This window comes from Helicoverpa zea, chromosome 18, assembly GCF_022581195.2.
Source record: "Helicoverpa zea isolate HzStark_Cry1AcR chromosome 18, ilHelZeax1.1, whole genome shotgun sequence".
Classification (NCBI taxonomy): Eukaryota; Metazoa; Arthropoda; class Insecta; order Lepidoptera; family Noctuidae; genus Helicoverpa; species Helicoverpa zea.
In genome coordinates, this window is record NC_061469.1 from 1584063 (window position 1) to 1606376 (window position 22314).

Sequence of the window (22314 nt, forward strand, 5' to 3'; positions counted from 1 at the left end):
AAAATGTTAACAGATTAAAATGAATGACGTTGATACTAAATAGATATTAAAGTAGTCACTGAGGTTTTCACGGAATAGTTTTCAAATTAGTCGTATTTAAAATCAAGTCAATATACGCTGTCCATGTAGTTTCTGCTGATTTTGCGGAAAATGATCGATTAAAAATAGATTTTTGTATCGAAACTGAAAAACGACACTTCATAAGGCCAGTTTACTAGCTTTCACAGTCTGTAGAATTATAAAGAAAGAAATAAAGAGATCAGAAGTGCTATTTTTCAATTTTGATCTTTTCAGCGTCCTTAAAAATCATATTTCACAAAATATGGAATTAAAAGGAACGCAGGCATGATTCCGAAAACATTTTCCTAAATACTAAATAATCAAAGGTTAAAAGCCAAATATGATAAAATAGTCTGAATATATTGTACTTAAATCTACGTAAATGATGGGTTAAAAAATAAAACATGCTCTCCTTATAGCTACGATTAAAAATTCTATAAAAACTTATTAGCTATCTGCGGCTGTAGGCCCGTTTACTTCAACAATTGTCTATGGAGATCTAATCGTCTTTGCTTTTAGCTATCGTAAAAAAACTTTATAAAAAAACAACTTACGTATACAAATCTCAAAAAAAAAATCAACGAGATAAAGAAACGAGCGCATATCAATCAAATCTAGAACGAAGGTAGTTCTAATATCATATCAGTCTTACGTAAATATGTAGGTATGTTTATCTACTTTTTGTAAATTGCATTGAGATCCTCAATCCAGCCTTCAAATGAGGTACGAGGGACGGAAATACTTAATTATAAAAACACACATTTGTACCTTAATTACATTTTGTACTCTGAAATCAGTCTCTAGAATTGATTCAGTCTTGAAAGCTACGCATAATTTTTAAGGCATATAAAATAAAATAATCATTAAGTTTTGCTTATCTTATGACAAATTAATCCATTTGAGCAGACAGCAGTAGGCAAAATACAAGCTGTTGATTTGCATCCGTGCCATATTCAAGGAGGTAATTATGCTAATGATTCTCGACCCAAATCAATAAAAAAATTGGTACGTAATTTTTTTTCTTTATTTTTTTTTCGAAATTCCGTAAATGTCATCTAGCCTTATTTAAACTTGGCGCGTATGTTAGTGGCGTTAAAACCGTGCTGCACCTTCACACAAACGCAAACACAAAGCATACGCAACGATCGCTCATAAATTTCATTCATAAAATTGGATTACTTCGAAAATACCACGACATTAAAATGACAAAAAAAGCAGTGCATATTAGTTATTTCCCATCTACTGTAATTCCAATCGATTATTTACGTATTGTATGTCCTCCTCCTGAACTATGGCACAAATGCAAATCAACACCTTGTATAATTTTATTTCCTTTAAAAAACCTTACTAAGTACATTTTTTTTCAATCCATTAAAAAAAGTAAAAATAAAACATGCGATTAAAAATGCCTTATAAATTGATATTCTTATTTTCTTGGTATTATGCGTAGCTTGGAATGTAATTGGTGATTTACCATTTGTCTGGTGTGAGGGTGAACTTGGCAGGCGAAGCGACTATGTTACGTTCACCGGTGGCTGACGAGCTCTGGTAGGCTTTATTGGCTTTTAAATCTGTGGATAGGTAAAAAATTAAATACACGTATAGAATATAGTACCAAAGACTATAAAACCACTAGACTGCGCATACAGTGCCCCGACGCTCGCCAAACGTTAGTGATTTTGCGCGTACTATAAGGCTACGATCAGTACGATCCTTTAGTAGCGACCAAGTCTATGACCTGCGAACACGCTAAATTATTGAGTATTTTATTTAGTAAAAAATAAAAAAATGCCTACATGCGCGATGAAATGGTGCGGGAAACAATTCAGGACATCTAGTTACAAAAAGGTTGGCATCGGCAAGTATCAATACCAAAAATTGGCTTTGATTTAATTATATTACGAAATACCACAGGGGTCTATTTAAATTGGTGGTTGGTTAACCGCGCTCACGCTCGTTGATGTCTTTTGGAAAAGTCCCTTTCTTTCATTAAGAAATTCTAATACGTCCATCTCTTTCTTGCCCTTTGTATTCCTATCGATGAAATTTGGGCTGTTACCTTTAAGGATGAAGTGGATATCGATAATAGTAAAACATTAATTAAAAAATATGTTTTTTGTTTTGAATATTTAAAACAATGCCAACGTTTATTTAGTTCAGCGATTCCAACAATGTTTTTGCCTATCTTAGTAAGTTTTTATAAATCTCATAATTTTGGAATAATTACATCGTGTACCTATTTAAAATATATCAAGAAATATGTAGACGTTCGATTATCGTTTTTTACCAAAAACAATCAAGACCCTAAAACATTAATTCGAAAAACTTATACTACTCGTAAATTAATACATTTTAAAAATCAAAATTTTCTTGAACGGAGTTCTTTTTTTGTAATAGACTGATTTTTATTAAATATTTTTATACGATTTTTATTTAGTATTTATTACTTCGATGTAATACATTTTATCGATATTTTTTTAATTGAAAGAGAGCAATCCCTTGCTGAGCGTACTCATGCTACTCGACCTTGAATTGACCAATAGTAGCCGCGGATTATGCCGCGTCCCCCGGCCCGCAGCGGTGAGTCGTGTTCTTTTAGAAGAAATTGGCGAGTGCGCTCTCTAGCTAGTGGTTATTTACTTTATGTATAGTACCTACTTATAAGTATGTTCAAGATCTCTTCACCCAAGGTTTTTTATAGGGGAAGAACAAAGAAAACTATGTTGTTCTATTTGCCCCCCTTGTGATGTCACAAACACGATTACTGTGTAGCTTTGGAATGGGATATTTAAAGCCAAAGGCAAAAAAGTAGGTAAACTTTAAGGACTTTAAGCTAAGGCAGACAACAGTTGGTGCCATGGTTGGAAAAAATTTGATGCTACTCTTACTGTCCAGAATAATCCACAATATAGCAAAAATTTGGTCGAAACTAAAAAAAAAAATGGTAGACACCTCATGAGATGAGTCTTAACACTTAATTCGTACCTGCTATCATGAGCAGCATCTTCCTGCGAGCTCCGAAGGCGGTGACTCCGATCTCGATGAGATCCGCCTCGTTCAGAGAGGTGAACGTAGACATGTCTAGCTCGTGCTTTTTGAACAAATCTGCAAAGAACGTATTGTTATCTCTATCTGTTGATTTGCTTACTAAACATACAATTTTGACATAAGCTCCATCCATACTAGTGTTGTTAAATTCCTATCTTTAGTAAGCAATAAATGCGACTTCTAACTATGAATGCCACTTACAATTTGGATGACCATACCTACTCTACTGTTTAAATAATGTTGAGGTACCTCTGAACATACTTATAGAGAACTTTTTGAACTGGGTTGAGGAGGTCATAATAGGCAGTTGTTCTATGTGGCACACTAGTACTTAGCTCCATCCAGTTAGACTGGAAGCTGGCTCTAACATAGTTGGGAAAATATAGGGAAATGATGACGATGAACTTACCAATATACTTGTGCAAGCCCACATCCCGCAGTAGAGTAAGCAGCTGCTGGTAGCGGCAGGTGGCGGGCGGGGAGGCCACGTGCGCGGGGGATGAGGGACCCTCCGCTATGTTAGGACGCACCAGCTCAGAACGGTTCCAGCCTTTTTCCGGCTAGGTGGTCAACGTAACATAAATTAATAGATTAAAAATACAAAGGAACAATACAATTGTAGTATCATCTTGTTCTTTCCGTGAACAGCGGTTTTATCACCTTACAAGCCCTAGTGTACAAAGCTTTATAAAATCCACCTCTGTCATTTTAACGACTGCGGTGTAGCATTAGGGTCAACCCTGTCAGCCCTTTCAGCCCCGGGAATCGAACCCGCGACCCCATGCATGGCAGTCGCACTTGCGACCACAACATGACAATCGCGCTATAAATTGCTGGCTGGCCAGCTATCGTTATGACCTGGGGCCCGATTCTCCTAATTTTACTTAAGCGTCATACGATTCACATTCGACTGCGATCCAATCACGACTCGATTACGATTGAAGCGTATGTGGCATTTCGCTATTTTTTCTCTGAAATAAACGTTTTTATCCTTTTCTGTCATTCAATAATGGATCATTTTGTCTGCAAATGATTTACGATTGTAAAATGATTATACAGCAAACTACCGTATAGACCAAAATCACCAAAGTAGCAGACCAATCGCAAACCAATCGAATGTCGTTGGAATACGATTGGTCTTATATTTCAATTTCTATTAGATTTCGACATTATTAACTTAGGAGAATCGGGCCCCAGTTTGGTAGCAAAATCTTCTACCATTCCCTGTCAACCAGAAAAGTAAATAAATAATGTACAACTCACGGTAGTTACAGCAGAATCGCTATTATCGTTCAAGTTGATGGGTCCGGGCGAGGTGTGGCTGAAGTAGTAGCCCGACCAGCGCGGCGTCGGCACGCGGTAACCGCTGCCTACCGTCTCACGCATAGCCTGGTTTAATTAATAGATATTGATTTTCTTTCTCCTGCCCTGTTCCCAAATTTTACTTGGGGTCGGCGCAATATGTCATTTTCTTCCATTTTCCCCTGTCACTCGTCATACTGACACTCACTCCCTTCATCATCTTTCAGGCAATCCATCCATCTTTTCTTAGGTCTTCCTTTTCCTCTCCATCCATCTACATTCATACTTAGCACACACTTTGTTGCATGCGTATCATCCCTCCTCATTACATGCCCACACCACGACAATCTTCTACTTCTCATCTTTTCTGTAACTGGCGCTACTTTCAGATTTCCCCTAATGTAATCATGTATATCATGCGAAAATTAGACACGTAACATGAAATAAAATGTAATAGGATCATAAGATTCAATCTGATACATTTGGTCAATAGTATAAGAATACTACGTATGAATGAATGTTAGATTAACCATGCAATTTCGATCTTTTTACGGCTGTTTCTACGTTTTGAGGCACACTGAAGGGTCGATTTTAATGAATAGTGGTTTTAAGAAAACTGACGTTCATTTTGTAGATGAACTTATACAGCTTAGTCAGTGTAGCTTGACAAGAAGTGGAATTCTTCCACGTACACACAGAATACATGTCAATCCTTGATGCAACGTTATATCATCATAAATAACAACAAATACGTTATTCCAAACACTACAACACCTTGATATTGACAGCTGTATACCACAACATTGCACTAAAATGCTTTATGCATTCGTATGCAAGTTAAGGTAAATGCTATGTGGTGACCTTAACACCGATGGTTGGTATTCATTGGTTGATAAACCTTGTGGTTTTAAGGTTTCGGTAATAAAGTTTGGAAGGGTCTGTCTACCATTAAGTGTTGCTTTTATCCTAAGCTCTTGCCAAAATTGTCGATGAAGAACTTGTTGCATAATTTTACGTGTGTCAAAAAATAATTACTTCATGTATTGAATATCATCATTGAATGCACCAACACGTGAATACACGTGAACATTCTTAGGCAGAAATTAAAACCTTCTCATTTATAAGATTCTTTGTTTTTATTGATGTTTTTGCACATCCTTTGCTACACTCCAATGGTCGCCATCCATGGGCACACATAACATCGTTGTTACTGTTACTGTCACAGCCTTTTTATCGTCCCACAGCTGGGCACAGGCCTTTCACAATATCGTATTACCTAACAATAACTACCTGATCTAATAATTCATAGCCTCAGTTTACCTTACCATCTTGTGCTAGTAACTACATTTATCGACAGATTTTTTCATGTAAAATACATATGTAACATTTAGTTACTCACCTTGCCAGCTTCAGTCTTCATCTTCCTGTAGTCTGACAGCGGGGACAGCTTGTTGAGTGTCTCCAGGGTTTTCTTCTCGCAGCCCACGGCGCGGCGATCAGCTATCGGCAGATCTGATATGATGTTCGCTAATTCTAAATAAAAAAGAAAGTTAAGTTCTTATAAGTTTATTGCTATCGAAATTAATGACCGGTATTGAAGGTGCTCAGAAATCAGCCACTGTCTATAAAATTCAGATTTTCGTGACTCCTGGCAATGGCAGAGTATTCTTTCACATTAGTACTAAAACCATCAAATGAATATTAATTACAGCTATCGGGTTACATCAGTGGACTTGAAAGGGGTAGTATTTTACATGAGTCCTGTTTTGTTTTTTTTTATTTTTGTGTGCTTTGTAAATATATATTCGTTTTTGTTTGTGCGTCATGAACGCGAATAAACGTTTTGATTTGATTTATATGAGGATGACGGATTGCTTTTTTTTTTATTAATTAAACCTTACCGACGGATTGCTTTACATTATGCGAGTTTTTAAATATATGAGGAAGTATTTCGATTCCTAACTGAAACATCTTTCATCATTCTTGCCCGATTCAAATCTGATGACGATCCTTTGTTAGTAAGATTTGTAGAAGAATAACTTACCGTTTTGTGAGCGTTCAGCGTCAGTAGAGGGCGCGGGGCTGTGAGTCTTGCTGATCGGAGACATGGATGGAGACACCACGTGGCTGCCCTCGCCACCACCTTTACAAACCATACGATAAGATTTAGATGTAGTCTAGGGTCCATTCCCCAGTTATAAAACTAAAATATGAATCCTGAACGAAACTCAATATTTTCAAATTTTTAAATACAGTTACTGCATAAAAAAGACGATGGAAAAATCATAGTAAAGGGTGGCTTGTATAGTAAGGCTCTAGACAGACGGACTGCATTTCAACTGCAATAGAACTGCAAATCAAGCGTGCAGTCGGATTGCAGTTGAATTGCATTTGGCGTGCAATCGTGTTCTGTCTAGGGCCTTCGAGCTCCTTGTTGAAAACCATAGCTCTTATTATAAACATGGTCTTAAAAAGGTACCAGGCTTAATAACCATGGTCCCTGGGTCCTGGTGGTATAAAACTAGGTTTGAATTTACAATAGGTACTTACTTCGTTTGCTTTATGCATGAAACAAAACATGAACTTCATTAATTTTTAAACAACGGTTCAGAATGTATTGCAATGCTATTGTATTTTACAGAGAATATATACAAGAAAAAAATATAATTTTATATCAATTCTAACTATGTATTCTAATCCATGTTTTCTTGTATTATAAATAAAATATAGTAATTTATGTATTTATTAATTTTATTTCATTTCATCTTACAAGCTAACAGATGACACATCGAAAACGCTTATTAATCTTGTAACGCCTTCAATTGCTGTGTTCTAACATATTGTACCTAGCTTTAAACCTCTAACATCTATTGTAACATTATAGAATGCAAATAAATATAATAATCGGCAGGGATATTGAGCCCTGACTTTCACCTGCGCAGAAGCGATTTATTGGTTTATTGCCTTATGTGTACAGTGCGCAAAGCGATCCCCACTCTTCCGCCGAGAGCTGAATATCCGTGCCGATAACTATAATTAAATAAAGAAAATACTTGAATAAGTTACCAGATATGTTTTGCGTGTCAAGAGAGGCGGAGCTCCCAGTGAAGTTGCTCTGGTAGCCGCTGCTGCACTGTGTACTCGAGTTCAGAATCTGGTTCAACGTAATCTGATAATAAGCAACATTATTTATGTACATAGATGAAGATATGTACATATATTTTCAAAGTTATAAGAATTAGAATAGATAGCTTTCAGACAAGTAGAAGTCGTGGTGGCCCAGGGGGTAAAGAACCAACCTCTCGAGTATGAGGGTGTGGGTTCGATTCCAGGCCAGGCAAGTATCAATGCAACTTTTCTAAGTTTGTATGTATTTTCGAAGTATATCTTAGACACCAGTGGCTAATAAAAAGGTGAAGGAAAACATCTTGAAGAAACCTGGACTATAAAGTCTGAAATCATCAACCCGCATTGAGCAAGCGTGGTGATTAATGTTCAATCCTTCTCCGTGTGAGAGGAGGCCGCAGCCCAGCAGTGGGACGATTAAAAAGACTGTAACATTCAGACAAGCAGACTATCCGCCCGGTTCGGGTTCAAGCGAAGACTCCAACGAATGCTAAAGCTACGCAAATACGCGCATCAAAATTGGATAGTGTAAAAGCGCTGTTTATATAGAAACTACAAAAAAAATACTAAGAAAGGTCAAGGTTAATAAATAATATGGCAAAAGACAGATACTTACGGGCCTATTATCAGTTGGCATTTGCTGCTGGTAAGGAGGCTGCATCATCATCGGTTGAGGGACCCCCATTTCTGCGCCGTTTGTCATCGCTGATACAAAAATACGATCAATTTAAACCAATATTCCCTCTATTTACATCTATAACTGAAATATTTTCTAAATCAAACTAACTTATAGCATCATATCTTTGATTATACAGGGTGGCCCATCCATAGGCGTCCAAAAGAAAAATTTAGAAGCTCTATGCTATGGGGTATCCGAATCACCCCCATGTATGTTCAGCGATTTTTTGTAGTTTAGGAGCTAGAATTGTTTTTAATTTTTTTCCGTAATTTTCATTTCAACATTGTTTTTTCTATTTTACCTTTTTTTCCTAACGTTTACAGATGTTTTTTTTTTTGTAATTAATCATCACGATAATAGCTAACACCTGAAAAAAAGCAGTTTGGCTAAACATTCTAGAACTTACATAAATATCTGAAGTTCAAAATTAGGTACTGTTGGAGTTTAGTAGCCAAAAATGTTAAGGGCTTAAAAATAATTAATAAGGGGTTTCAAAGCAGGTTTCTAATTTTGAACTTCAGATAAAATTTTATTTAAGTTCTAGAATGTTGAGCCAAACTGCTTTTTTTCAGGTGTTAGCTACTATCATGATGATTAATTGCACAAAAAAAACATCTGTAAACGTTAGGAAAAAAAGATAAAATAGAAAAAACAATGTTGAAATGAAAATTACGGAAAAAAAATAAAAACAATTCTAGCTCCTAAACTACAAAAAATCGCTGAACATACATGGGGGTGATTCGGATACCCCACAGCATAGAGCTTCTAAATTTTTCTTTTGGACGCCTATGGATGGGCCACCCTGTATATATGTCATATATATGTTACCGTAAGATTACAAACATCGTTAGATTACAATCTATCTCGAGAGATTGTAAACTGTCGAATTATTGTGAACCGTAACATCTGATTGCAATTTAACGCATTATTTTTCGCTATATTATAATCTATCGATGAGAAATTGTCAAATTGTCAACTGTCCGAAAGCTCTCTCTGATTGGTCAATATATAATAGCGAAAAATAATGCGTTAAATTGCAATCAGGTGTTACGGTTTACAATAATTCGACAGTTTACAATCTCTCGAGATAGATTGTAATCTAACGATGTTTGTAATCTTACGGTGACATATATAATCAAAACAACATATGTATAATGTTAAAATTCGAATCTTTTTTTTTTCAAATGGTCCTATAAAAGGTCTTTCGAAATGTCAAGCTGGTTGAAGGGAAACCGGTAAGAAACTCCGTAGACAGTCTTTTAAAAAAAGTTGACTAACTATTAAAAGTGGTACAAACATGCAAGCGAAGCTTCATAATATAATGCATTCATTAATTATTTATACAAAACAATTGTAACATAGTGCAAGAAGAAATTTCATACTCACGGTTCCACGACCCGCCCTGATTCTTATACATACCCGAATTAGGATTCGGGAGCATATTAGGATAATGAAACTGGCCACTCCTCGGCTGAGGAGAAGGTATCATCCAGGAGTTAGGGAACACTCCACAGGGTGGGGTTAACGCTACCGGGGACAAGGGGGTTGGATACCCACCAGGAGTTGGCGGGTTATGGCCAAACATTGGGCTGCCAAGGCCTGCGAAGTTGGCCAACTCGTTCAGCTGTAAGTTGAAGGGAGAACAAGGAGAATTGCCCATATTGACCCCGTGTGTTGGCGAGAAAGGATTGAAGACGCCATAGTTGGACATATTGTTGGCCGAAATGGATGGGATGTTGTAGGATTCGGGTATTTCTGCGGTGATCACGGGCTCTTTGTCGCCTAGGAGTTCGCGGCGGGCTTCGTAAATGTCACCTAGAGGGAGAAAATTCAAATTAATGTTTTGTTTTGTTAAAAAATAACAAAACTTGTTATTTGGGGCTGTGACGAAATAAAGACGAGCTCGGAGGAATTACCTGTGGCGGTGATTATGGAAGAGTCATACATTATTACTCGTCAATTTTTTTCTAGACCTACTTTTAATATAAGGAACAGTTATTTCCTGCTTTTAACGAAGAAGAATTAGATTGTTGCTACTGCTCTGAACCAGATGTTTGAAAATAATTATCTAAGATTTTATACCAAACCATAATATCTAACCGTAATATCTCAAACCATAGGAATATTGTTAATATCTTACCAGCACATCTCTCAATGCCTTTAACAACGACGGAAGTGATCCCCTGCTTAGGCTTGCGACGTACATTGATGTAGACATTATACTTGTGCATCAGCTTGTTGGCTAGATCGTTGTCGATACGGCTCGCGTCGTCCGGTACGTCGAATATCACGACAATGGGTAGGCTGCCCTGTGTAACGATATCAACATTGTCAATCAAACTATTTTACTGTGTTCCTAGGGGGCCCAACAGGGCCAAGGCCTGCCGGGGCTGCGGGATTGTTCGAAAGAGTTACCGCGGCCTTGGTACATAAAAGGCCTGCGACGGAACACGACGGTTTTTAGTCAGTAAGAGTAACACTCCCTCACCGCTGCTAACCCACAGCGGGAAATCATCAAATGACCCCCATTTGATGATTTTTGACGTCGGTAAAAAAAAAGACTATTTTGCTGTGTCAGTACATGACACATAGCCTTCTTACAGAGAAGGAATGAGCGTTATATTAAGCGCCATGCTTGGCTTGTTAAGGTTACACGTAGCAGTTTGCTAAGTAAAACAATGTACTTAATGGCATTACGCCTGTAAGGCTGGCTGACATAAGGCGAGTACATGAAATATGTAGGTAGGAGTGCATGAGAGTGTCACCCAGTTTTCGAATTGTGCTGTGCGTTGTGACCAACGTGAGCGTACGAGAATGTCAAACTTGAAAATGTATAAAAGTACATACTTATGGCTTGTGAACTACAGATTCGCTTATATGGCGATATATCTAATGGAACACACAAAAAATAAAGAAACAACAATATGTGGAGTATATGAACTTAAATTACAAAGCTAATGTAAATACATGATGAGATTTTTATGAACTAATCTTGCAATGTCTTTGAGCACATAACTTAGTGCCTACTTTACCAAAACCCTAAATCTATCATATATTCACGTGTTATCTACAACTTACCACTAACTGCTGTCTAGCCGCGTAAACATCCTTAATACTCCCAGTTATAGTCACACTGGACTTCTTGATGACCGGTATGTTAGGATCTTCGGCGTCTGGGAACATGATCTGGGTGTTGGTGCCTTTCATGATGACCTTGAGCTGTTCGGCTCCGCGGCCGACGACTACGCTGTGATGCATGGGTGATATTTCTAAGGACATCTGCACTTGGGTTTGGTTCTGAAAAGATTTTGGGGTGTTACATTATGCCTGGGTATATTGATATAAAGGAGATATTTTTTTTTCGAAGGAGTAGTCTTTTTTCATGGTAAAAATTTTTGGATGATGATGCGTTAGGCACTACAATAGTGTTGTTGAGCTTTTCAGCGACCGTTATCAAGTAACATGTAGTCAGCAACTCAGCAACTTTTTTCCAAGTTTACCATTACTTACACGAGGCTCATTGGCTAGAACAAAATTGCGGTTATAATAATTTTTATAAGAGGTCACAATGTAATTAAATTCTCTGAAAAAACTGTCAGGCGCCTACTGAACATTTTATACAAGATTAACAGTCAACCATTCTGCTGTCTTCTCCTGTCACATCTTAAAAGATTTGATATAATGCCACGTCAAAATGAAATCAGAATCAATGGAACTGACAATATGTATTTCTAAAACCAAAATTATAAAAAAAAAGCCATAGGTAGGTAATAAACACAAGTTATTTGAGCAATACTCACAGCCAAAGGTCCGCACATGTAGTTCATGAGCAGGTTAGTAGCTTCCATGGTGGCCTGCACCTCCCACTGCACTCCTTTCACCACCAGCAGGTTCGCGTGCAGCTTCGGACGGTTACGCAGCATTACCTGGTGAGGGAGACAATTGATAATACTTGAAATCTACGATTAGGCTTAGAATGTAGAGTTCTTGATCTTGATAGTGATGAATGATGATGGTACCTTTTTTTTTCCGACGTCAAAAGTCATCAAATGAACCCTCCCGCTGTGGGTTAGCAGCCGGTGAGGGAGTGTCGTAAATAAATTTAGGGATTCCCTAAGAACATTTAGGGAACACTTTATACGAATTTCGTTTTCACCAAAGTTTAAGTGTCCCTTATAACCTTTATTATTGGGGGATCCCTTATTCTAAGTGACACTTAGTTAGGGAAACGTTAAGAGATTGTTGGTGAAAACGGGCATCCTTACTGACTAAAAACCGTCGTGTTCCGTCATAGGCCTTTTATGTACCAGGGCCGCGGTATCTCTTTCGAACAACCCGCAGCCCCGGCAGGCCATGATGATGGTACCTTAATTCCAAGAAGTAACATATATAAAAAGACACAATATCCTTACTATATTATTACTATAGACACAATATACAACATGTAACGTAATTAACGCACACCCTCAAACACCCCAATTAGAATATTATGTTATAATCATAATACATACACTGAATTTTTAATTTAACATGTATATGCATTGTTATTTACTAAATTAGTTATACCAATTCTTGGAGAACTTTTTGGTCATACTACTACGCACGGAAATATCGCGCCGCGCGCCGCTCGACTCGACACAACATAACGAAACTACGGAAAAAGCCGACAATACACGAAGTCTTATTACTTTGAGTTACGGTCTATTTGAGTTTGTTTTGACTGTACCGGGTTAATATGACAATAATTTCCGTAGTTTTAATTATTTTTGGGATAAAAAATTACCTATATTCAAAATGATATAAATCGATTCAGTAAACGATTCTGAACAAACTAATTTCAGGATGTGCTTTAATTAAGTTACATGTTGTATATATAGATGCGAAAGTAAGTCTGTCTGTCCGTCGTCATGTGTTCACACCATAGGTAATTACCCATTACCCTATCCATTTTTTGTGTCCTAAACTATACGAATGTAGAAAGTTGTACCTAAAATCCTTTCTGCTTCTGACAAGTAACTAAAATTTATGAGATATGAGCAACCCTCGATCTCCATTTAATCACACCGTGACATTATGAAGGCGAAAGTTTGTGAGTGTGTATGTGAAATAATACACTTCACACGTCTGGACCATCATCATCCTCCGAGCCTTTTCCCAACTATGTTGGGGTCGGCTTCCAATCTAACCGGATGTAGCTGAGTACCAGTGCTTTACAAGGAGCGACTGCCTTATCTGACCCCCTCAACCCAGTTACCCGGGCAACCCAATACCCTTTGGTTAGACTGATGTCAGACTTAGGTTTCTGACTACACTTAACGACTACGACAGCCGGGACCAATATATTATATTGGTCCCGGCTGTCATTGAACATCCTTGGCAGTCGTTAAGTGTAGTCAGAAAAATTATCAAAACTTTTATGCAGGAAATTTACATCCTGGAGTAAAGTAACACATAGGCGTTTTACCTGGATGCCTGTGGAAGAGGGTGAAACTGCGTTAAATACTGTAAAATATCTTACCTGTACATTGTACTGGTCCTGTATATTCTGCACATACGGCGAGTTGATGTCTGGCAGCGGCTGACTGCTCGGCACTATCGGCAGCTCGAAGCAGAACACCAGTGGAGTCAGAGACTGTAGAGGAATAGTTTTTTAGCTTTCTTTCATGCGATGCGGACGATTTGGTCAGTGGGTCGTCTTAGGGTTTTAGAAGAAATCAATAAGCTTTTCAAACAACCTTTGCGTCAGTTAATAACACGTAGGAAAGCAACTATCTGCTTTTATTAATTTAACAGGCGCTTGAAACGCAATTCAGTCAAACCACTGCATTGTTTTTTTAAAGGCAACTATGCTAAATATAACAAACGCTGGACAGATTTTGATGAAATTTGGTAATAATATAACTTAGGTGCTTAGGTGCACATACGCTACTGTTACGCACTTTTACGTTTGTGTAGTAGTTTCTTAAGGAAGCGAGTGAAACCGTACACAGTGGTGATTAAATATTTAATTTAATACATAATACTACTTACTCTAACACGAGCTCTAGCCCTCTCAACGCGCTCCATATCGCCAGCGATGGAAACCTGGTTGCTCTTCTCTACGGTGCTGGTGCGGTTCGAGTCAGGGAAGTGAATGTGACACCCTGTTTCCTCCATCACGCGCTTTATGGTCAACCCGCCCTGAATGGAAAGAGGTGGTTTAGATTTGTTTTTAGGAATATCATGGTTTTAAGTTATTTAAAAATTAAAACACGATGGTAAATATGTTATGGAGAATTGACATAAAAATACAATCATATTATTATGCTCATTCTCTCCCACAACTATTAAATTCTTTTGATGTGAAAAGAGGCAGGGAAGTCTTTTGTTATATTCTCAAGTTCTAAGGAACTGCATACAAATAAACTATGAATAATCCTCATAGGTACTGCAACTCTTTGAACCTTTGGACCCAACACACCCTTTATATATGGACCTTAATAGAAAGCAAATAAACAGCATTTATCCTTGATTGAATCGGAAATAGCTTTAAACTTGAAATTGGCCCGTTCGATTCGATCGAAGTGCAATTTTAGAAATAGCTTGATATATTCTAACGGTCGTTTTGTAACGCCAAGTAGTCAAAATAATTACCTACCATCAAAAACTTTCGATAATTACCAATACTCAGCTAGGACAGGGAAAGTACCTAGGTACAGTAGGTAGGTAGGCACTGTAGGACCGGGAGATTCTCGCTTGCTCAAATGAAAAACTTGATTTCGATATTTCGACGTTTTTTTGTATTTCACCCATACCTACTTTATTTTTAAGCACCTACACTATTTAGCCACACGTGTAGACTATTTAAATACTAGGTACGGGTAAATCCACGTGAACATATTAAAACTGCTATTTTTGTACAATGCAATATTATTTTATTAGCCAAAGATCCTTACAGCGGATAATTCCGTACGTGTTTCAACGATAATATAATCGTAAGTATACCTAATCGTAATTGCGAATACCCGTATTCACAGTAAAGAATCAAGGTGTCTAGTAAGTACCCACGTATTCAGCCACGCCACGGAAAAATTATATATCGAAATGTGTTAATATTTATTATAAGATGTAGGTACTGGGTAGGTTTTTATTATATTTCCAAGAGAAATACCTAGGCACCTACAGTAGTATGTAAGCAACTCGTGATTACTTATAAACTTAATAAAATGTATCACTTTAAAACACACGATTATAATCCGGTAAATCCCCAATGCAATACTGTATTGTATTTTGACAATCATTCCATTTCGGAATGAAATAAAGTTTGGCTTACAAACAGGTAGCTGCGTAATTGAATGATGTGCCTTTTATTGTTGGATCTATATAGGATAGTTTAAAATAATTATTCCAAGTGATCAAGTCCAGAAGAGATTCCCAAATTACTCGCGTTACGAAACTAGCTGATTATTTTGGCAACAATCACAACTCATCTTACCTAATCGATGTATAGAAATACAATCCGGTAATGACTATGAAAACGTAGCGTGAGAACGATTGAACAATAGTAAGTCTCAGACTATTTACTTACTTCAATATCTCGTGTAAATGCAAAAATCTTATAGGATACTCACAACAAAATTGGGATAAGGGCAGAAGGGTGATGATTTTGTATAGATAGATGCCAAAAAGCAAAAAGTCGATATCTCTAGAGAAATAATTCTTATTTTAATCTGACCAAGTTAGGAGTGAAGAAGGCAAGAAGTCGTTTTTATAGAAAATTGTGATGCCATTCAAAGTTTTCAGGCGGTCTGATACCGGCTAAATACCTGATCTTTGTAATGTGCCCAAAGAAACTAGGTAAGTATGTGCCGACTAAAATTTTGCAGTGTACGGGTACTCTAAAGTTTGATCGTGTGTGTAATAAGTAAATTTTTATTAAAATTACTACCAAAACCTACTTTATTTATTTATTTATTTAAAAATATACACACTATCATTACAGTTTACAAACCAACTTCAGCTTTACTTCAAAATACTTACAAGACCGCAGTTTTCTCTCGACAAATAATGATTTTGCTCCAATACGCCCAGTTAAACTATCTCACTAAAATAATGTTAGCACTCAACGAACATTTATTTAGCTAGAAGATAATTGAATACTTATTTATGTTTATACTTAACAAGATTAGCCAAGTGATTTAGTCAACGCCTACAAGCATTTGATTATCATAATGGTACTATTGAATCAAGATTTTATCGTGAACTCGCTAAGGTACACTTTAAAGTAACTATCTATTTATTGGAAAATTGAGTGGTTATATTACCTACAATTTGGGGTAAAAATACTGAAGTTTGAATTTAAAAAATAGATTATTTTTCCGACCCAAATATCGACCAATAGAATTGCACCATTCGACGTCACGTGGTACAACCTACATGGTATTATACTGAAAATTTTTTGAATATTTTCTCTGGTCGTTGCTACGTCAAACTGACAGGTTGTGGCCGACATTTGGGACGGAAAAATAATCTCCCGAATACCACACGAGCTTCATAATTATCTGGCATTTCCCTCAAGGTTCGTTGCAAACAAATGAAGGAGTCAAGTTTTTCAGGTTAAAAAATAACGAGCGCGAAGCGCGAGTGATTTTTCCTGAAAAACTTGTTATCGGAAAATACCCGATAATTTTGAAGCTCTTGTGGTATTATAAGTGATTATTTAATGCTTTTCAGTATGAGGAGTGCCATAATACCTACAGTCCTAACACGTTTTTAGAAACAAAACATTTTTAAATTTAATTCGAAAAATCGATTCTAAAAAATATACAATTTCATGCTTTTCAGTATGAGGAGTGCCAAGATAGATACAGTCCTAACATTTTTTAGAAGAAAAAAATATTTTTGAAATAATCACGATTCGCTTTGATAAAGCACAACTTGTTTTGAATTGACTGACGTCATCTTATAAGTGACCATTATTAAACTAAGTAGTCATCAATACATAGGGATTAACTTAAGCATAAAAGGTAATAAAAAATAAAATCCCTTTACCTTTAATTATATTATAAACACTTCTTTCGTAATTTAAGCCCTGAGTCATCATAAAATAGGTACCTATATTTTAAAATCAGATGTCTGTCGTTACCTAAAGTTTTTGTTCAGACCCACTTTTCTCAATTCAATGGTAATTCCCATCCTAATTAAATAAACAACAGTTCAGTGAAAAAATCTACGAAAATTCTCACGAAACCGATGATTTTGTACAGTGATTATCAATTAATATTTTGGGAGTATTCCAATGTATTAATTTATTATGATTGCTTTTAAAGGCGGGTGCTCACCTGCCTATTGCAGCCGTTGCAGTTATAGCTTAACCAAATCCATACTAATATTGCGAACCTGCAGTTTGTTTGTATCTCACTTATCATCAATCTCAGCAATTGCAGACTGGGGCCCGATTCTCCTAAGTTAATAATGTCAAAATCGAATAGAAATCGAATCGCAATAGCAGTTTTAACCATATCGGGCATTCTGCTACTAATAAAAGACCAATCGTATTCGATTGACATTTGATTGGTGTGCGATTGGTCTACTATTTTGGTGATTTGAGTCCATACGGTAGTTTGCTGTACAATCATTTTGCAATCGTAAATCATTTGCAGACAAAATGATTCATTATTGAATGACAGAAAAGGATAAAAACGTTTATTTCAAAGAAAAAATAGCGTGGCATTACGCTATTTACATACGCTTCAATCGTAATCGAGTCGCGATTGGATCTCAGTCGAATCGAGTCGAACGTGAATCGTATGTCGCTTAAGTAAAATTAGGAGAATCGCGCCCACGCGATGTGGGTGAATTCGCTGGCAGAAGGTTGTTTTATATATGAAGAATGGAGCTCGTGAGCCGGTTGTGGAAGAAAACAAAGGTTAGACACCAAATTCGCCTTTATAATAAGAAATCCTTATTATCCTTATCCTTGCTGTGTTGCTAGGAAGTTTGTTCATCACCGTTTCTTCTTCTTAAGCGGCGAAGAGAGTATAGAGAGAGTGAAAGTTTTTTTTTTGCGGTGCTGTCCGATGTACATAATTTGAAGTAAAAATTTACTTATTTAATTGACCTAATTTCCTTTAATTTAGTTTGACTTTGTAACAGTTCGCAGGTGAGTATCCTCCTTTAAATTATAATTTAAACACGTGAATACAAAAACGTGACAGCATCGACTCGTCATGGCACTTGATTACAATATCGTAATTATGTAGGTAGACTGTACACTATGAAGTTCAATTGATTTGATCTCGTAAATAAAAGCCTGTCTGATAAAATAATCGTGGAAAAAAACGTTGATTTGTATTACTTGCGCTCATAAAACTTGTTACTTGACACTTATTGCCTAATTATCTAAATATAGGTATTATACATTATGTACCTCCATATGAATCTATCTGCCGAGCGACTCGGTTAATGTTGTCATGGTACGGGCAAGCAATGTGGCGGAATGAAGATCATGTCGTGAGGAAGGTCGTAAGAACGTGGATGGATATAGATAAAAACCAAAGAAGACATGGATAAAATATAGCTACTTGTGAGATAGCATCAAACCAATAATTGATAGGTCGATAATGATGATGGGTATTTTGCACTGTATGGTAATACATATAATGTCGTTACCAAAATAAATCTACATTATCTAGTTACATATATGTAAAAAAGAAAGGCATGTTTTACACTACTAAGTAAAGCTCAAGAACTGCTGAAACGATTCGTCTGAGAATTGGTGGGTAGCCAGCTCAGAACCTGAGGGAGGTCATCATACGATACGGAGGCAGTGTGTGTTCCATCCGCAGTATCACCCGACAGCGGGTGATAGTTCGGTAATATTGCGGGTGGAATCAGACATTAATCAAACAAAAACCACTATTATACCAATTACACATGTTAAGATGGGCTTATAATATGATGCGAAAAAAAATCGAGGACATGTACCGCATATAGGCCATTAATTAATTTGTCATTTAAAAATATTTTTTAAATGCCACGTGGATTGGCTTTGACAGAACTAGACTGATCCTATAACACTACGAGTACGCACTACGAGTTCAGTACAATAACGCGTTCAGGGCGTTGTTGGGGCTGCCGCGCTGGTGCAGTGCGTCGGGCATGTTCGCGGACGCGCACGTGGACGGCTTCCACGCCGTGCTCCGCAAGCGGTATGCCGCGACGCTCTGCAGGCTGCGCGCCAGCACCAACACCATCCTGGCCGTTATAGCGGATAGGCTGGACTCTTGTTACGTCCAACACTGGGTCAGAGCCCATGCCATAAAATAGATTTAAGTTTTTTGTTTTATTTTAAAGTATGTTTTTATTGTATTTACTAACACTAGTTTTAAGTTTTTTCAAGTTACTAACATTCTATGGACTTGTGGGTCTGCAATAAAAAGTTTTTATTTTATTTTATTTTTTATAAAACGTAAGTAAGCCACGTAAGCCTTCGTAAATTACTACGGAACCTAATAAAAAACAAAAAAAGACTTACCTTTCCGATGATATGCGAGTGATCAGTGTAGCTGACATCGATCTTCATTGTAACCCGGTTATTCTGAAAAAAACATCAGCGTAAGTTCAATCATCGTAACTAATATCCATCTACTTGAAAAAAAGGTGGATTAGAAAAGAGTTGATCCTAATTACACATTAGTAATGGCCGAGTTGCTTCTTAATTTAGGAGCGTGAAATTTAACACCTTAAATGCGTAATTGTCTGTCTGTCTTTCTGATAGGCACTTTCACGCTTCAACAGCTGAACCGAACAAGATGATTATAAGAAGTCGTCTTCTCAGGATTCGTCCAATAACTTTGTATCTAGCTGTTACGAAGACTTATGGCCTTACTACAAAAACTTTAACGCCTGGTTTACAGTTGTCTAAAAATTTTGTGGCTGCAAAATGAACCATATGTCAACGTCATAATTTGACATTTTTTTAGACAAGGCTTAAACTGACGTTTAAAAGTTTTTGTGGTAAGACGGTAAATGTTTTATTAGTCCTCAAATAACACCTCGCACTCGCTTCTATTCTGTCTGCGTAAAACCCTTCCGTACTTTCAGCTAACTTGTAGAACTACTATTAGCAATTTATAGCAAAATAGATGAATCACAGTGATTATATAACAATGCACACTACCTACACACGTGTCTCCTAAGATGACCCACTAACCAAAAAACACTAAATTATGGTAAGTAATTAATAAAAAATATGATAAATCCTTACCCTTGTGTCTAATAACTGAATTATTTTCTCTCGAGCCAGCTTCACATCATCAGGTCGACCAGCGACTCTCACGTGTGGGTCTAAACACAATAAAAAAAAAACAAATTAAAAATTGTAATAGGTAAATTACCACATTACTCCAGAAACACTGAATATCACATACCAACTTCAAAAAGATCAATAAATTTATTATTACGTAGTTTTCTTATCACATTATAAACAAAATCGTCACTTTCTTCGTCAAAAACCATTGTTACTTCATTAAATATAATTAAAATAATTCATTGATTGCAAAAAATATGTTTGCATTCGACGTAACGGACGAGCGTCCGAATACATTATAAAATAAAAATTTGAAAGAGCGCCACGCTGGCGCCGCTAGGCTAGTCTATTTGGCGCCAACCCGCCAAAATCGCGAACAAAATAATGCAGGTGTTCCGTTTATTTTTTAAATTTAAAAAATTTTACGTTCATTTTTTTTGAATATTTTTTGTTCAGTAAAATTTAGAGTTGCTATATTTAATACCTTTTTTCGATCGAGCACCAATTTTTAGACGAGCTGGCCAATTAATCAATGTGTTTGTTTCAGTCATTACCTGAAATAAATAACTGATGATGATGTTCGATGATGATGAACGGATTATTTTAAATATTAGTATTTTCCTTACCCGGTGGAAGAATGCTTGAGCTGTTTGTGAGTCATCCAAGTTATCTGTAAAAATTATCAGTTTGAATGACTGATCTGAAAACTTAAATATGCTAACTTTGACCTAATCATTGTTACCAGCAAGCATTGCCTCCAGGCGACGTCGGTCAACTCGGAATCTTTCCTGGTACACATCTTCAGCACTGTTTAGCCCAAGTATCACGGCTAATTTCTGTAGGTCTTCTGCTGACGTCACTGTGTTACTCGTTCCACTTTCGGAAGCCTATAACGGTTATTTGCAAAGGGGTTGAAAGACGAAAATAGAAAATCTCGATGATTATTCACAGCCGTTACACTGTTTTTCCGAAAAATAGTTTAGTTAATTGGTAGGTTAAGATTGCGCAAGGAATCTTTTTACAAAATGGCGGAAATTTTATACTTACGCATGAAAGAGAATTTAGAAGCTTATAAAACGTGATTGAATATAAATAATTAGGTTGTAAAACACTTACTTCGCTTAACGTGTCTTTGTCAGAATTGTGTTTCAACTCCGATAAATGCGTTTTAACTGTTAAAAAGTTGGTGGATGCCATGGCTAATTGAGCAACAGAATTATATTATAACAATATAATCGCAGTCAACTAGCATTTATACAAATAAATCAATTGATCAATAAATAAATAAATTGTCTAATATACATAATTATAACAAACTAATAAAATACTATGGAGTTTTTGTATTTTAAATACCAGAACTACTTCACGTATTGCTTGACCGAAACCGAGTGAACTTCATTCTGATTGAACATAAAAGACCTAGAAAATTCGAAATATTCATAAATATGAGGGTAAGAAGAATTAAAGTAAGTTCTAACTACCCCTAATTTTATTTTTTATTCGATTCTATCGCCATACTCGTACCATAGACTACGATGAAGTGTTACCATTTTTCTTCAATTATTTCATGGATATTTTTATGTAATTACAAACCTAATTCGCGCAGTAAAAATGCATCGTTTGCAATACGGAGGCCCGTCTTGAAACAACCAATAAGAATTCCTCCCGCGCCGCCACGCATTGGCGTCGAGACGGCGCCAACTCGTTAATTTCTCCGCGGACTTTATTTTTAAGCGTAGATAAAAAATTGCAGGCCAAGAATAAATTGCAGCGTTAAATCTTATTTTTTTCTATTTTTATCTTGAAAAGT

The 22314-nt window shown here is 36.6% G+C and overlaps 1 protein-coding gene across 2 annotated transcripts; it reads right to left on the bottom strand.

Moving 5' to 3' along the window:
- Nucleotides 1-1388: 1388 nt before the first annotated feature.
- LOC124639171 (protein bicaudal C) lies at nt 1389-21772 on the bottom strand. Of its 2 annotated transcripts, none has more exons than XM_047176409.1 (20): nt 21621-21772; nt 21247-21391; nt 21131-21174; nt 20989-21058; nt 20463-20542; nt 19731-19793; nt 14246-14395; nt 13734-13847; nt 12016-12141; nt 11294-11512; nt 10356-10524; nt 9602-10030; nt 8153-8241; nt 7477-7564; nt 6455-6553; nt 5810-5943; nt 4372-4497; nt 3518-3668; nt 3046-3165; nt 1389-1631 (listed from the first exon to the last, which is right to left on the bottom strand). In XM_047176409.1, the coding sequence occupies exons 1-20, from the start codon at nt 21699-21701 to the stop codon at nt 1531-1533; spliced, it is 2598 nt and encodes an 865-aa protein (XP_047032365.1). In that variant the 5' UTR covers nt 21702-21772; the 3' UTR covers nt 1389-1530. The 2 variants fall into 2 exon arrangements, with proteins under 2 accessions (XP_047032365.1, XP_047032364.1); XM_047176408.1 differs by having other exon boundaries at nt 7477-7579.
- Between the last annotated feature and the right edge of the window lie 542 nt (nt 21773-22314).